General features: G+C 36.7%; 1 protein-coding gene across 2 annotated transcripts in view; it reads left to right on the top strand.

The window, feature by feature from the left end:
• LOC124359032 overlaps positions 1 to 16,268 on the top strand; it is a 35,707-nt gene extending 19,439 nt beyond the window's left edge. The window contains exons 1-3 of one of the 2 annotated variants that reach the window (XM_046811379.1): positions 11,189 to 11,340; positions 12,350 to 12,436; positions 15,656 to 16,268. In XM_046811379.1, the coding sequence (XP_046667335.1) occupies positions 12,374 to 12,436; positions 15,656 to 15,964 (372 nt within the window). In that variant the 5' untranslated portion in view covers positions 11,189 to 11,340; positions 12,350 to 12,373 and the 3' untranslated portion in view covers positions 15,965 to 16,268. Of the gene's footprint in view, positions 1 to 11,188; positions 11,341 to 12,349; positions 12,437 to 15,655 lie in introns of those variants that run through there. The other variant, XM_046811381.1, reaches the window with a different exon arrangement.
• Positions 16,269 to 16,869: the final 601 nt, after the last annotated feature.

Genomic DNA, 16,869 nt, shown 5'->3' with positions numbered 1-16,869 from the left:
CTGACCGGTCAGTAAACCATCAGTGACAGCGTGATTGTTGCTATATCAGCTCCTGTTGTACCGTCAATAGCGTGTAAGCTGGGGCACGTGTAGTCTTACATACACAGTCTACTGTACATGTACATAGTGTACTGACAGTGACACAGTTCACACTGCCTGTAAAGCAATAGAGGTCATCTGTCAAAGAGCCTATATTAATGTGTGGCTGTACATGTAATGGTCGCCATCAGTTCACGGTTACGAGCTGACCGGTCAGTAAACCATCAGTGACAGCGTGATTGTTGCTATATCAGCTCCTGTTGTACCTAAGCTGGGGCACGTGTAGTCTTACATACACAGTCTACTGTACATGTACATAGTGTACTGACAGTGACACAGTTCACACTGCCTGTAAAGCAATAGAGGTCATCTGTCAAAGAGCCTGTATTAATGTGTGGCTGTACATGTAATGGTCGCCATCAGTTCACGGTTACGAGCTGACCGGTCAGTAAACCATCAGTGACAGCGTGATTGTTGCTATATCAGCTCCTGTTGTACCGTCAATAGCGTGTAAGCTGGGGCACGTGTAGTCTTACATACACAGTCTACTGTACATGTACATAGTGTACTGACAGTGACACAGTTCACACTGCCTGTAAAGCAATAGAGGTCATCTGTCAAAGAGCCTGTATTAATGTGTGGCTGTACATGTAATGGTCGCCATCAGTTCACGGTTACGAGCTGACCGGTCAGTAAACCATCAGTGACAGCGTGATTGTTGCTATATCAGCTCCTGTTGTACCGTCAATAGCGTGTAAGCTGGGGCACGTGTAGTCTTACATACACAGTCTACTGTACATGTACATAGTGTACTGACAGTGACACAGTTCACACTGCCTGTAAAGCAATAGAGGTCATCTGTCAAAGAGCCTGTATTAATGTGTGGCTGTACATGTAATGGTCGCCATCAGTTCACGGTTACGAGCTGACCGGTCAGTAAACCATCAGTGACAGCGTGATTGTTGCTATATCAGCTCCTGTTGTACCGTCAATAGCGTGTAAGCTGGGGCACGTGTAGTCTTACATACACAGTCTACTGTACATGTACATAGTGTACTGACAGTGACACAGTTCACACTGCCTGTAAAGCAATAGAGGTCATCTGTCAAAGAGCCTGTATTAATGTGTGGCTGTACATGTAATGGTCGCCATCAGTTCACGGTTACGAGCTGACCGGTCAGTAAACCATCAGTGACAGCGTGATTGTTGCTATATCAGCTCCTGTTGTACCGTCAATAGCGTGTAAGCTGGGGCACGTGTAGTGGACTGTGTGTACTCATCTGTACATCACAGTTCACGGTTACGAGCTGACCGGTCAGTCATCAGTACAGCGTGATTGTTGCTATATCAGCTCCTGTTGTACCGTCAATAGCGTGTAAGCTGACGTGTAGTCTTACAGTCTACTGTACATGTACATAGTGTACTGACAGTGACACAGTTCACACTGCCTGTAAAGCAATAGAGGTCATCTGTCAAAGAGCCTATATTAATGTGTGGCTGTACACGTAATGGTCGCCATCAGTTCACGGTTACGAGCTGACCGGTCAGTAAACCATCAGTGACAGCGTGATTGTTGCTATATCAGCTCCTGTTGTACCTAAGCTGGGGCACGTGTAGTCTTACATACACAGTCTACTGTACATGTACATAGTGTACTGACAGTGACACAGTTCACACTGCCTGTAAAGCAATAGAGGTCATCTGTCAAAGAGCCTATATTAATGTGTGGCTGTACATGTAATGGTCGCCATCAGTTCACGGTTACGAGCTGACCGGTCAGTAAACCATCAGTGACAGCGTGATTGTTGCTATATCAGCTCCTGTTGTACCTAAGCTGGGGCACGTGTAGTCTTACATACACAGTCTACTGTACATGTACATAGTGTACTGACAGTGACACAGTTCACACTGCCTGTAAAGCAATAGAGGTCATCTGTCAAAGAGCCTATATTAATGTGTGGCTGTACACGTAATGGTCGCCATCAGTTCACGGTTACGAGCTGACCGGTCAGTAAACCATCAGTGACAGCGTGATTGTTGCTATATCAGCTCCTGTTGTACCGTCAATAGCGTGTAAGCTGGGGCACGTGTAGTCTTACATACACAGTCTACTGTACATGTACATAGTGTACTGACAGTGACACAGTTCACACTGCCTGTAAAGCAATAGAGGTCATCTGTCAAAGAGCCTATATTAATGTGTGGCTGTACACGTAATGGTCGCCATCAGTTCACGGTTACGAGCTGACCGGTCAGTAAACCATCAGTGACAGCGTGATTGTTGCTATATCAGCTCCTGTTGTACCTAAGCTGGGGCACGTGTAGTCTTACATACACAGTCTACTGTACATGTACATAGTGTACTGACAGTGACACAGTTCACACTGCCTGTAAAGCAATAGAGGTCATCTGTCAGAGAGCCTGTATTAATGTGTGGCTGTACATGTAATAGTCGCCATCAGTTCACGGTTACGAGCTGACCGGTCAGTAAACCATCAGTGACAGCGTGATTGTTGCTATATCAGCTCCTGTTGTACCGTCAATAGCGTGTAAGCTGGGGCACGTGCAGTCTTACATACGCAGTCTACTGTACATGTACATAGTGTACTGACAGTGACACAGTTAACACTGCCTGTAAAGCAATAGAGGTCATCTGTCAAAGAGCCTATATTAATGTGTGGCTGTACATGTAATGGTCGCCATCAGTTCACGGTTACGAGCTGACCGGTCAGTAAACCATCAGTGACAGCGTGATTGTTGCTATATCAGCTCCTGTTGTACCTAAGCTGGGGCACGTGTAGTCTTACATACACAGTCTACTGTACATGTACATAGTGTACTGACAGTGACACAGTTCACACTGCCTGTAAAGCAATAGAGGTCATCTGTCAAAGAGCCTATATTAATGTGTGGCTGTACATGTAATGGTCGCCATCAGTTCACGGTTACGAGCTGACCGGTCAGTAAACCATCAGTGACAGCGTGATTGTTGCTATATCAGCTCCTGTTGTACCTAAGCTGGGGCACGTGTAGTCTTACATACACAGTCTACTGTACATGTACATAGTGTACTGACAGTGACACAGTTCACACTGCCTGTAAAGCAATAGAGGTCATCTGTCAGAGAGCCTGTATTAATGTGTGGCTGTACATGTAATGGTCGCCATCAGTTCACGGTTACGAGCTGACCGGTCAGTAAACCATCAGTGACAGCGTGATTGTTGCTATATCAGCTCCTGTTGTACCGTCAATAGCGTGTAAGCTGGGGCACGTGTAGTCTTACATACACAGTCTACTGTACATGTACATAGTGTACTGACAGTGACACAGTTCACACTGCCTGTAAAGCAATAGAGGTCATCTGTCAAAGAGCCTATATTAATGTGTGGCTGTACACGTAATGGTCGCCATCAGTTCACGGTTACGAGCTGACCGGTCAGTAAACCATCAGTGACAGCGTGATTGTTGCTATATCAGCTCCTGTTGTACCTAAGCTGGGGCACGTGTAGTCTTACATACACAGTCTACTGTACATGTACATAGTGTACTGACAGTGACACAGTTCACACTGCCTGTAAAGCAATAGAGGTCATCTGTCAAAGAGCCTGTATTAATGTGTGGCTGTACACGTAATGGTCGCCATCAGTTCACGGTTACGAGCTGACCGGTCAGTAAACCATCAGTGACAGCGTGATTGTTGCTATATCAGCTCCTGTTGTACCGTCAATAGCGTGTAAGCTGGGGCACGTGTAGTCTTACATACACAGTCTACTGTACATGTACATAGTGTACTGACAGTGACACAGTTCACACTGCCTGTAAAGCAATAGAGGTCATCTGTCAAAGAGCCTATATTAATGTGTGGCTGTACACGTAATGGTCGCCATCAGTTCACGGTTACGAGCTGACCGGTCAGTAAACCATCAGTGACAGCGTGATTGTTGCTATATCAGCTCCTGTTGTACCGTCAATAGCGTGTAAGCTGGGGCACGTGTAGTCTTACATACACAGTCTACTGTACATGTACATAGTGTACTGACAGTGACACAGTTCACACTGCCTGTAAAGCAATAGAGGTCATCTGTCAGAGAGCCTGTATTAATGTGTGGCTGTACATGTAATAGTCGCCATCAGTTCACGGTTACGAGCTGACCGGTCAGTAAACCATCAGTGACAGCGTGATTGTTGCTATATCAGCTCCTGTTGTACCGTCAATAGCGTGTAAGCTGGGGCACGTGTAGTCTTACATACACAGTCTACTGTACATGTACATAGTGTACTGACAGTGACACAGTCTACACTATCTGTAAAGCAATCAAAGCATTCATTATGAAGACTGTACTAAATATTGTAGACTCTTGGAGCAATTGGAAAATTCTTTAAATATTACTATATGTTAATAAAAACACAACTTTTTCCAAATTGTTTACTTTTTGGGCGAGGCCTTTCAAAACCAAAGGTTTCATCTTCAGGCAACTCCACAAAAAAATTACTTGTGTTTTTATTAACATATAGTAATATGTACTAAATATGTTCAACACAATAAATGATTTCTTATACTACGATCGAGTGATAATCTGCTTTGAAAAACAATTTTTATCGTTGTTAATAACCGTAGAATATTATTATTATTACTGTATTTTATACCGTAATAAGCGATCACAACCAAATGCATTTTTCAATAAATACCCCACACATGATAATTACAAAAGGTTCAATTTTAACAGATTTACAGTCTGGGAAGAGTGGTTTTATGTTTCTTGGCAATTTTAACTGACGCTGATAAAGAAGACCCCACTGGGTGGTCATTAAGGGTCCTCTTACAGTGGTGTTTCCACTTTTATCATTATTTACTGATCATAACCGTCAGGGGTTGGCTATCATTTTGAATTATCGCACTTTGATTATGTTAATGTTTTATTTACCATCCAAAACGCAATTTATGAACTATTCATAATGGATTCCTACTTTTTTCTCAGATTCAAGTAATGTATTGTTAATGTTTGGTCACAGGCGTTATTCGTAGGAGTTGTATTATATTAAAATTGTATTATAATTTATATGTTTGAAAATTAATTTTTATTTGCCTTTATTTATTTATGGGCGTAATAAAATATGTGTTCTTCGACGTGAAATAATTGCAAGTAGTTCAAAGTGAAATTTTTTCCATTGACAGTTTGGGATAGTTTATTTGTGGAACCAATTTTGAATAATATGTGTTGTGGTATGGTGTATTGATTTTTATTGTATTAATTTTTATTGCACTAATTATTTGAAGGAGCATTTGATCGTATCGGTCAGAGTGTGGTGCTCTCGCATATCAATACGTTTTTATTTTACCGTTAGCCGAGATATTAGTGTTTGTTTCAAATTTACAGGTTTATTACTTTTTATTGCATTAATTATTTGAAGGAGCATTTGATCGTATCGGTCAGAGTGTGGTGCTCTCGCATATCAATACGTTTTTATTTTACCGTTAGCCGAGATATTAGTGTTTGTTTAAAATTTACAGGTTTATTAATATTTATATGCTATGTTTATGTTTATACACCATTAGAAAGTAAATATGTAACAAAAATCACATACGTAATACAATCCTTCGTACTTAAAGAGAGAAAACGTATGCTATAATTTTGTACTGTTAATGTTTCTTAAAAATACAAATTGATTGTAAAAGTTAATTTTAAAGAAAACAATTAGTAATCTGGTATTAGACGTGACAAGTAAAAGACTTGATAAGGCTTTAAAACGTGAACAGCAATTGTTTTTATATAACGCTGCTTGAGAAATTAAGCTTAATAAAAAAATGAGATTTTAATTTTCAATATTCTTTAATGCAAGAGTTTCTTATTATTTAAAATAATCGATTTGAAAGAATATTAGGATTCGGATATTTTAAGATTTGTATATTAATATTAACAATTTTTATGAGCAGTTTTTCAGTATCACACTTTCAGCCCCAGGCGTCCATGTTAATCTACAACAAGTGTAAATATTATTACAATGATACTTATCGTGGAGCTGGGAGTATTGAAATCAATGTTCAATTGTAAATTGGTTGATGACATTAATATGTCGAATAAACTCGTTTCAATAGTTTACGACATTTCCAAATGATATCGTTCTGTCATTCTTGAAGTGTGTAACAAACAAACTTTCCTATCCCGAACGTTGAGATACAAACCAATACAGCGAACCGGAGTTTGCGCGCAAAGCGGGCAGGGGTATCACCTTGTATTTACTAGAATGTACCTTTAAAATATTTTGATGTAATTCATGTGAATGCTCATTGAAATTAATTATTTTTCCCACAACACATTACTAACCAACGAAGGCGATAATTGTCCTGCTCTGTATCGCTGCATATGGCGCTGTGCTCTGAGACAAGAGAGGGAGGGTGTCTATTGTTTTAGCCCCCAGAACCCCCCCCCCCCCCAATTGGCACCAGTTGACTAATGCCCTGTGAAAGCTTTATTTTGCAGAGCTGCCGAATCAGTTGCTTCTCGCAGGGTTGTGGACTGAATGAACTTCTTGTTAGAGTTACGACACGTTTTTAAACAATGGTTGCCACACAAATGCTAATTTGCAGTTTTTTTTTGTAATTCTCTTTATTTACATTCACGTCCAAAGATTTTCTCTAAAGCCATTTGTATTCTTAAAGTAAATATAAATGATAGTGTAACATAATCATAGAGACTTAATTTTACCATAATTATCTGTCTAATTTATCTAAATTTAGATTCAAATTATTATTATTGAATTTTTGAAAAAAAAAAACAGGATTTTTTCGGGACATTGCCATCGTTCAGTGATACAAAAGTGTTACCGGTTAACTTCAAACAAAGAAATTTATTTTTGTTACAAATTAACGAAAGTAATAAATGAGCAATTTGAGACTTATACGTTCAAATTTGCGGTTGCTCATTTAAGAGTAAGGCTACGCTGATCGTGCTTTCTTGGAGGATTTTCTGCTTCTTTTTCATTTAAGTATTTACAACACCTAAACTGTGTAATTTTTCTTAAGTTTTTTTCTGATAAGCTGAAGATTTAAAATATAAATTTCAAGTAATGATCTATACTATAAATAAAAAAATGTTATTCGCCACAATTCTTGTTATTATACTACTGTCAAGGTGAAATGTTCATTCCTGGATTATAAAGAATTGTTGACCTGTAAATATGCAGATCATTGACTACTAACATACGAGTACTAATAAAACGATATTTTTAAATGCTCGTAACAATTATACATTGTGTGGCAAACATCATAATTAATTGTAAAATGTTAACTCTCACACCACATTACCATCACGACCAAACTTACATCATTGTTCATACAATCCAGTCTCATTCATCCTTCGCCAATCTCAACCCACCTCCAGCGCTGGAGTCAGTCATCGAATTGGGCGGTCTCCCAGTTAAACGCCAGAAACTCTTCAACGCTATAGAATGAATTTGAAACCAGAAAGCGCTTAAGACGAGCTTTGGGCGTTTTTAAAATTTGGAAAACTTTTGATGAAATGAATACCTGCCTGCGAAGGCAAGTGCTCATAAACCACCGTTCTGTGTCTTCCAGTACGGTAGTTATCTCTGCATCTAGTCTCATACCCGTGTATGTCACGTCCTCTGATAAGGGCACATTTAGACCAACAGAACAAAGATGTTTCTAAAATGTAAAGACTGGGCAAAATCAACAGTTGCAAATTTTTGAATGCTGTCCTGCACGACTCTCTGAAATTCAACTTTGCGATAATACTAGTATCCCACTGCAGCCTGTGCGAGTACGATGTGTGTGTGTGTTATCCTCTTACTTGTGATGTGTGCTCGGGAATTGCATCCTGTGCAGTGATAACGCCTAGACTGGACTCCAAGCAGCTTTTCTTTTATGTTTCAACCCTTTTCTTTCCCCTTCTTTACTTCTTTCTGTTCTCTATTTTTGTATGTGTTAATTCTTCCCCCACCTGACGATGATGATAGATTCCAATAAACATTATGTTATACCTTTTATAACCTATAACGATGACAGTAATGCACAAAATACTGTTATCCTTTCAACCCTTCCATCGCCAATAACAACCTTTAAACAAAGAATACGAGTACTGTTAGAAGTTCTTGATGGGATAATCTTCCGGTGATTATTATTTCAAACATGACCAATATCCTATGTAAAAGAGTCTTGTCTTTGAATTAAATTAAATTCCAACTATTATTGACCCAACAATGATGTCAGCCTAGCTTAGTTAGTAGACAAATACATGTTTGTGAATAGCTTACACTGTGAGTGTCTAAATGGGAGGATCTTTGTATCGCAAACACAAAAGAGAGAGAACGTGGGAACGACACCTTACCTGTTGCTGCCCATTGTTTGTCTTGTTCCGTAAACTTCGTTCGACATGTGCTGCGAAACTTCATTTGGAAGGTTTGAAGCGAATAATCGCATTAAGTTTTTAGAGGCTTTAAACAATACTTAAAAACTACTGTCATTAAAATTAATAACGAAAGATTAATAATAAATAGTACTATATTCTTATATTTCATACCATACACATTATTACCAAATGTCTAACGAAATCCAAAACTTCAAGTCTATAGTTATATGACACATGTTATAATCTCATATGATTATGTTCAGTTTTCATTTTATGTTTAGAAAAATGTATGTAGACCTATAAGTGTTTTTGGAGTAGTTTTTTATGTTTTTTCAATGGCGAAGTGTAGCGGGTACAACAGTTATCGCAAGATAACCAGATCAAGCAACGTCGAGCGTGGTTGCTGCTTGGATTGATGACCGCTAAGCGAACCTGTCCTTGCAAGCAGCCCGCCTGTCCGACCATTGGTGGTGGTTTGAAGTCACCTTTAAGCCGTTGGTCCTTAGGTTAAGTGTCAGAGAGAGCTTCTTAGCCCTAACTTCGCCTGGTAAAATAAGGCCAGTTACTTTATTTTATTTTTCCCGTTGCCATCACGGTTACCCACAAGACCAATAAAAAAAATGTTCACTAACTTCTGCCAAATCCCAAGGAGTGACCTAAAGTTGAGTAACCATATTTCAATTAGTTCACCACCATGGAACTCGATATTTCCTATATATAAATGAAGGTTCCTGCAAAATCTAAATCTATAGGTCATTTTATTCTCGATGATATACGTGCTGCCAGATTGACAGACAGACTAAAATAAAATTTTACTACCCTCCAATTTTTACAACTAACCATTGCATCGCTGTGGGTCTTTACTCACTTTTATTCCCCGTAAAATGTTTTAGTAAATGCACTGCACTGGTAAATAAAATGCTGTTTTAGAAATTAATTAATTCATTGACAATGAGGAGTAATTAGGATTGTTGCCACAATCGGATTAATCACTAAGAAGAAAAGCAGTTCCACTCTGTATTTGATTCGGATTGTTAGTGAGCCAACGGCTTTATTCTATTGTTAGTTTGAGCCAGTTAGGGTTTAACATGATCGGGCCCGCGGCACATATGGTTGGCTGCAGAGTAGCAATGGATTTCTATTGTCACCTATTGTTAATAATATAATTATTGGAGATGCAGCGGCTTTGTGTTCGATGCCATCACAAACGATGAATAGAGTCACTCCCACGGTTGCTGAAATATCTTGTTTCAGTCAATAGTGCAACAGAAGCTGTACCAATAGTTGTTTGTGTTACAGATGATTTATTTGAAAATAAAAGTTTGAATGGACCGTAGGATTTTCTGCTTTGTATTCGGACCGTAGAATGTTATTCTATATTAACAATTTAGACATGTTATAGTTTAAAAAGATTTGTATTAGGTATATATGTACTTATATGTAGGTATATATCTATAATATATATATATATATTCATATACAAAATAAGTCACTTAAAGTGCTCTAAACGTATATTAAGATACCGTACCGATAGCAAATATCTATTTATTATTTCAGTAACATATATTTATTTTAAGAACAAGTTGGGACAAAATTATAGGCCAGGTTTTAAATGTTTCATTTGATTAACGGGAACCTGTAATAAACGGTTCATTTATTTTTCTCTTGTCTACAGTAAGAATTGCTCAATTTTGTTTCAAACAACATTTTACCGTTTCAAAATGGCTGACGAAAAACATATTAGGGCTTTACTTAAAATCCGATATTTTCTAAAAACTTAAAACTAAAATAGTAAAACCAATAAATTCTCAAAATACAATAAATTCCCTTTACAGTTACATTTCAAAACAGTATAGTTACTAAAATTTGCTTATCATGAATAAAGAGGGTGGGATTTTTAAGAAACTCTTTATATTTGTGTATGATATTTATGTATATGAAATCTTTAAAATGCAAAAAAAACGTTAAGAGACACTTAGAGGATTAGGTCGGTCCACATAATATTTTTCCCAGTTATAATTTTTACAATAAGAGTTATATAAAACCTCATATTTCTATTAGGATATGCTACTAAAAAATTAATGTGTTTAATAATGCCAACAAAATTACAATACATATTGTATTTAAGAAACTTTCAAAATCAGTAATTTTATAAATAGGTATTCTATTATTTCAAAAATTATCGTAAATATGAACATAAATTTAACTTAGGAAGGAATTCTTGTATTTTTTAAACATTTTATTTATATTTTTATTAGTTTAGAATAAAATTACAATTTTAACTTGGCACACTATATATTCCTGAACCATGGGAATTGTTAATCGAGGTAACTTTGTAAATAGCATTTTTGTGTACGTATCATCACAAATAATTTCATTCATAAGTAGAAATGCGCAACTCACATAGACATAGCAAATGGTTTAAAAATGTAATTCACCCTTACTTTAAAAATTAAAAATGCACTAATTAAATTTATAGAACACGAAAAACCGATGGAATTGAAAGAATTAGTTTGAGCCAAATCTCTTTTAAATAGGCCCTGTAGAGATTCATAAATGTATATAAATATAACTGGTATGAAAATCATTTCCAATTTAGATATCACGTTAAGCTGAATTTTACTGCAAAAGGCAGATTTATAAATCCAGGATTGACCATTTTTAGATGCTAACCAGAGAAGTCTGTGCAATAGCAGTTTTAATTATGTCATATACTCGTACATGAGATTGTAACCGTGATATCGCCGCATAGCTTAAACACCAAATAAGCGCTGTGGTAATGTGCTAATTGTCACAAGTCGTTTTAGTACGACTTTGAACAAACGGTACGCTGTAGTTTCAGTTTTACGTACTGTACTCCCAGGTAGCGCATTATCTACTGTTATACACCACTTTCTCGTTATACAGCTGCACAAGAACTCAGACTACACAATTGAGTGCAGTAGTAATAGCAGAGCTCTAGATATCTAACATGTTATGGTTGTTACGGTCCATATTTCTTAGATCAAATTATTTTTTAGTCCCAAATCCGATTAATAAACACCAAATAAGAATAGTTCTAAATTAATACAGTTAAGATGTAACATAGCCTAGTACTTTAGGAGACAATTTTCTCTGTATACACATACAACCATGGTTCATCTTGAAATATATAGATGAATTTTTCCTAACTGAGAAAAATTGACTGTCACGTGTAATAATTTTTGTGGAAATTAAAATGATAGGATAACAAAAAGATTAAAAATATGAAACGATAATTATTTTCTTCGATTATATTTTGTATAGCTTGATAGACTTAAAAAGACAAATAATAGTTATATCACGGTTAGGAAAACCCAGATAAAGAGACTGGATTTGGCTTCTTTGAGAGTGCCAATCTAAGAACAATTTTCAGTACTAATTATTTATTTAAATTTGGAGAATAAAAGAGCAGAAATGACAATAATATTGATTTAAACTTATCATACTTTGACTTATTGATTATAAAGTGATATTAATGATCATATTACACATACACGCATACCCGTATGTATGTTATATGTATGTAAGAGCGTTTGTTCTATTACTACATTTCAGGGATGACTCGAACTGGGATAGAGTTATGTATGGAAATATTAGCCTACCCTTTGAAACAGCATGTACATTTAAAAAAATATTTTCTTGTCTAATTTTCTTTCTTTTGTTAATTTTTATTTTCCATAAATCTTTTTCTAACTACTAAACGTGATAAGAATGTGATAAAAGATACGGTGAACAAACAATATACCTGTATTTTATACTTTATTTATGTTTTATTCCTTGCATTATACACTTTTTATGGAAAAATAATATTATTTTAAAAATCCAGGAATGGACAGAATGGAACGTTAGAACATACAAATATTCAATATAAATTCGACTTTGTTATAGCTTGGTTTTTTACAGAACAATGTGATTTGCAGGTTATCAGTTATCGGATCTTTACGATGTTCACTTCTGCGATCATCTTCGGATTGGCTATCATTACTTGTTCACATGGAAAGACTGTTGTAAGTTGGATAATATTAAAACATCAATAAGAACACATGCAAACGTATAATATATGGTAAATGATGACCTCATTTTATTTGAAATTCTGAAATATATTGGTGAAAAGCTGTCCAGTTTACAAGGCTCCAATGTATATATAATCTTACGTTGTAAAAATTACAAAAGATGACCATAACGCCCTTCGAATATTTTTTAATATTGGAAGCAAAACGGCCGCGTTAACTACTTTTTGCGTATTAAAACATCTGTTCACGCGATAAAGTTTTATTATTATTACACTCTGATAGCTCTTTACACGTGGGAGTGAGTGGGATTGGCATATTTTCATCCTTGAGCTAGCAACGTCTACACAATTTATATTCTCTTTAATAAAATCGAAAAATTCTACAATTGTGGTAATTTGAAAACTAAAAAATATAATTTTACACGCAAGTTAGTAGGACTTTCATCGCAAGCCGTTTGTAAACCAAAAAACTCATATAGACCACGTGGCACCAGCCGAGAGTAAATAGATATGAGTAGGCTAAATGACAGAGGTTTGGCAGACTCAACCACGATGTGCGGTTAGTTGCATACGTCACCCATACATTGAGAATCTAAAAGCCTTTTGCTGTATTCCCTGTCACCTGATTTCAAACAAAGTAGTTCCCGTCATTGTTGCTGTTATTACTACTGTTGGCGAGAGAAAAGAAGAGACCTGGCCCGTGCCGGCGCACAGCTGTGTACTAGTGTGTTGCCGCCCGGTAATTTCAGGCGCTTCGCCCCACAGCCAACCCTGCGAATTGTTTATCATAGCAATGGAACAGTGAAACAATAATGGAATTACGAAACAAGGCGCGGCAACATACTAGTAGTAGCGCCTGCAAACTTCAGATAGGCCAGAATCCAGGTCTCTTCTTTTCTCTCGCGATCAGTACTGAATGCATCAATGCGTAAGCCTCTTGCCAATTAAATACTAGGCTCTTGTCAATTAAATACTACTATGCTCTTGTCAATTAATTAATAGCCTTTTGTCAATTGAATAATAGCCTCTTGAAAATTAAATAATTAACAATAATAATTTTAATAATTTGGTTTATTATTAATATAAAAAATAAAATCCATTTTTAACTCTAACATTTAAAATAAATAATAAATTAAATAAAAGTAATTTTATTTTTTGTTTTTTTATTTTTAACATTTTATTTATTAAGTTAACAGTACTTTTACGTACGAGTAGTTTTGTCTAAGATAAAAGTTCATGGTCTAAAAAACAAAACTAGTTTTAAGCTTTATTGGATTTTGTTATATCTATAGATGTCTGAACATTTTCTTGACGTTCTTGTGTTTCTCAAAGTTTCATACATTAATACGATAGACTCTGTAGATAGTGCGACTGGTATAACAACTTAGTTTAACCTTTCAGTTCATAACTAACACCAAAATCTTCACACCACGTCGGACAAGTTAGACACTTGAAATGTAGATATGTGGAAAAATCGGCCACAGCAGAACATGGTTTCAATACAAAGACGCAATGCAGCTCATTGAAACAAAACTACTTTCACTAATTCCCTATTTTATTTTCTTAGGACAAGAAGCTTAGAAATTGCACTTAGTCCTCAAAGGATATTTGTGCTACTTCCGAAACATTTGTGCTACTTCAAAAGTGACATGATATTCTCGATGGATAAGTTTGGGGGTAGGGGACGCATCCTGTCTAAATCTATGAGGGAGGATTTATGGCATTAAACTAGTCTCTCGTAGTCTTGTGCCCTTATGTATAGGCTAGCAACGGCCCTTAACACTTGGGGAGAGGCTTGCAACAGCCCTTAACACTTGGGGAGAGGCTAGCAACAGCCTTTAACACTTGGGGAGCCCTATCAGTTCCAACAGCCATCTGCCGCAGCAGGCTAGACAAATCTACCCTTACACCCCAGAATCTCGACATTTGCGGTTAGTGAAGTTGCGCTTTTGGACATCCATTAGGTTGCCAATGTTTAAGTAACTAGAAATAACCAAGAAACAAGATAGATAATTTACAATAATATACTAATTTAACCCGTTATTTTTACTGCAAAGGGATGATTCTAGCTTCTGAAAGAGGAGTAGTATCAAAAGACTTGAATTTGTATTTATATATAAATATAAACTACTTTATTAGATCTATACTATTTATTATTTTATCAACGGATGTCTACTTCGTATATACCGACCTTCATTGATAAAGTCCAATGGAGTCATCAGGATTTTCTTCAAGCTTCCTTTTTCTTTGCCTTCTGGTTTCCATACTTTTTCACCATCTCTAGTGGTTTTTAGCAAAGTAAACTCGGGTCTTGTCTGCCATTGACATAGCTCGTGTTACACATGACCTCCATTCTCAGATCTCCCATGGTTACACACCTCACAATGAAACCAACATTAAAAGACTTAACAACTTCATACACCGATATGTTCTGCTTTTATAACGACAAACACAGTTTTGTGAAGTCGACTCCAAATGACGTTATTTACGCTTTCATTTCGATATCAAGGAGTCCTGGGTATCAAACCTTTCATACAGTTTAATATTGAATGAAGTATTTCATTATTGTGTGAATAGTTTTCTAAACAACTGATTGCTGTTTGCCCCTGGTGCATTTGAGCGACCGATACATTTAAAAAACTCAAATAAAATTGATACATTAAGTCATAGATACTATGTGTTGTATACCAAAATAATCATGAGTATAATAACATGGAATAGTAAAATTATAAAAACAAAAATTGAAAATATTGATGAAACCTGTCCCTAACGTGAAACCTTAGAAAGTATCAACAAGGTATTTCAATCTTTTTAAGGACATTTTATTTTATTTTGCAACAAATTTTTATGGTTGCCATTCTGTTTGTTTTGAAACTTTGGTAGCCAATAGTGGACAAAATTATTTCAATAACCTTATTATTTAGGTATATAAATTACGTGTTAATTTATTTTGTATATTTAACATATAAAAGACCAAATGTTTTTAATACAATTTTGTCTGCTCATGTTGGTTCACGAACACCTTTAATTAAACTACAATTTATAAAGTGACAAAGAAAAGAAACTTAATAAACATTTTCTTTATTTGTACTTGATAATGTGAGAGACTTTACTGGCTATTCATTCAGATTTGGCTTTTGGTTTTTCATAACATCCTTATAAAAACATAAAAATTATTTCTTTTTAATTTACTGATTTTTGACATCGTTTTCAGGACAAAACGCTAGTTGAGGATTTGTCAGCAAGCATATCAGCCTCTATAAACAAAGACCTGGAGTCAGGAGGGGACGCGGCACTAGGCAGCAAGAGCACCCTGAAGGAGGCGGTGAAGAACGTGAGGCCCCAGTTGGAGCACTTGGCCCATCTGACGAGTCCTCAGGAGGCCACCGACATGGTCATAGGGCGCTTCGCCCTCTCCGCCGATAGCGGGGATCTGGCCACAAGGATGGGCTCGAACAGACGTAGGCACTTGGCTGCACTGATGAAGAACGCCGTTATGGGAGCACAGCGCTTTAGATATTGAAAACCACTCTTGATCTCAATAGGAAATTAATCTTAACATAATGTGAGTTATAAAACATTGCTAACTAAATAATCTACGTAGTGGCTTTTAATCTCCTTGTCATGCAACTTTCCAAAAATGGATTAATGCAAAGTTCTGTTATGACAAACTGTGTATAAGAAAAACGTGTTATCTCATTTTGTTATTGTCACACCATAATCTATTCATTTCTGACATATAAGTGGTTCATAAAACATTTTTATCACACACATTTTTGTTCTGTGTTATTCGAAATAAAATGTAATAACTTACTACTCATAATTAATATGCGAAGACATTTTTCCATTCCGTAAGAAGGTGAGGTCATTGAACTATGAAGTAAGCCATTTTCGCTGCTTTCGGAGTGACAGGATATTTAGGATGGGTAAGGTTGGAGTTGGAGTCGCCAACCATAGATTCCATGTTACATCCAACATTCAGGGTGGGTAAGGTTAGGGTTGGAGTCGCCACCCATAGATTCCATGTTACATCCAACATTCAGGGTGGGTAAGGTTAGGGTTGGAGTCGCAACCCATAGATTCCATGTTACATCCAACATTCAGGGTGGGTAAGGTTGGAGTTGGAGTCGCCACCCATAGATTCCATGTTACATCCAACATTCAGGGTGGGTAAGGTTAGGGTTGGAGTCGCCACCCATAGATTCCATGTTACATCCAACATTCAGGGTGGGTAAGGTTAGGGTTGGAGTCGCCACCCATAGATTCCATGTTACATCCAACATTCAGGGTGGGTAAGGTTAGGGTTGGAGTCGCCACCCATAGATTCCATGTTACATCCAACATTCAGGGTGGGTAAGGTTAGGGTTGGAGTCGCCACCCATAGATTCCATGTTACATCCAACATTCAGGGTGGGTAAGGTTAGAGTT

Source organism: Homalodisca vitripennis, chromosome 4 (genome assembly GCF_021130785.1).
Source record: "Homalodisca vitripennis isolate AUS2020 chromosome 4, UT_GWSS_2.1, whole genome shotgun sequence".
NCBI lineage: Eukaryota > Metazoa > Arthropoda > Insecta > Hemiptera > Cicadellidae > Homalodisca > Homalodisca vitripennis.
The sequence above is the reverse complement of the archived record's forward strand: the minus strand, read 5'-3'. Positions and strand labels throughout refer to the sequence as shown.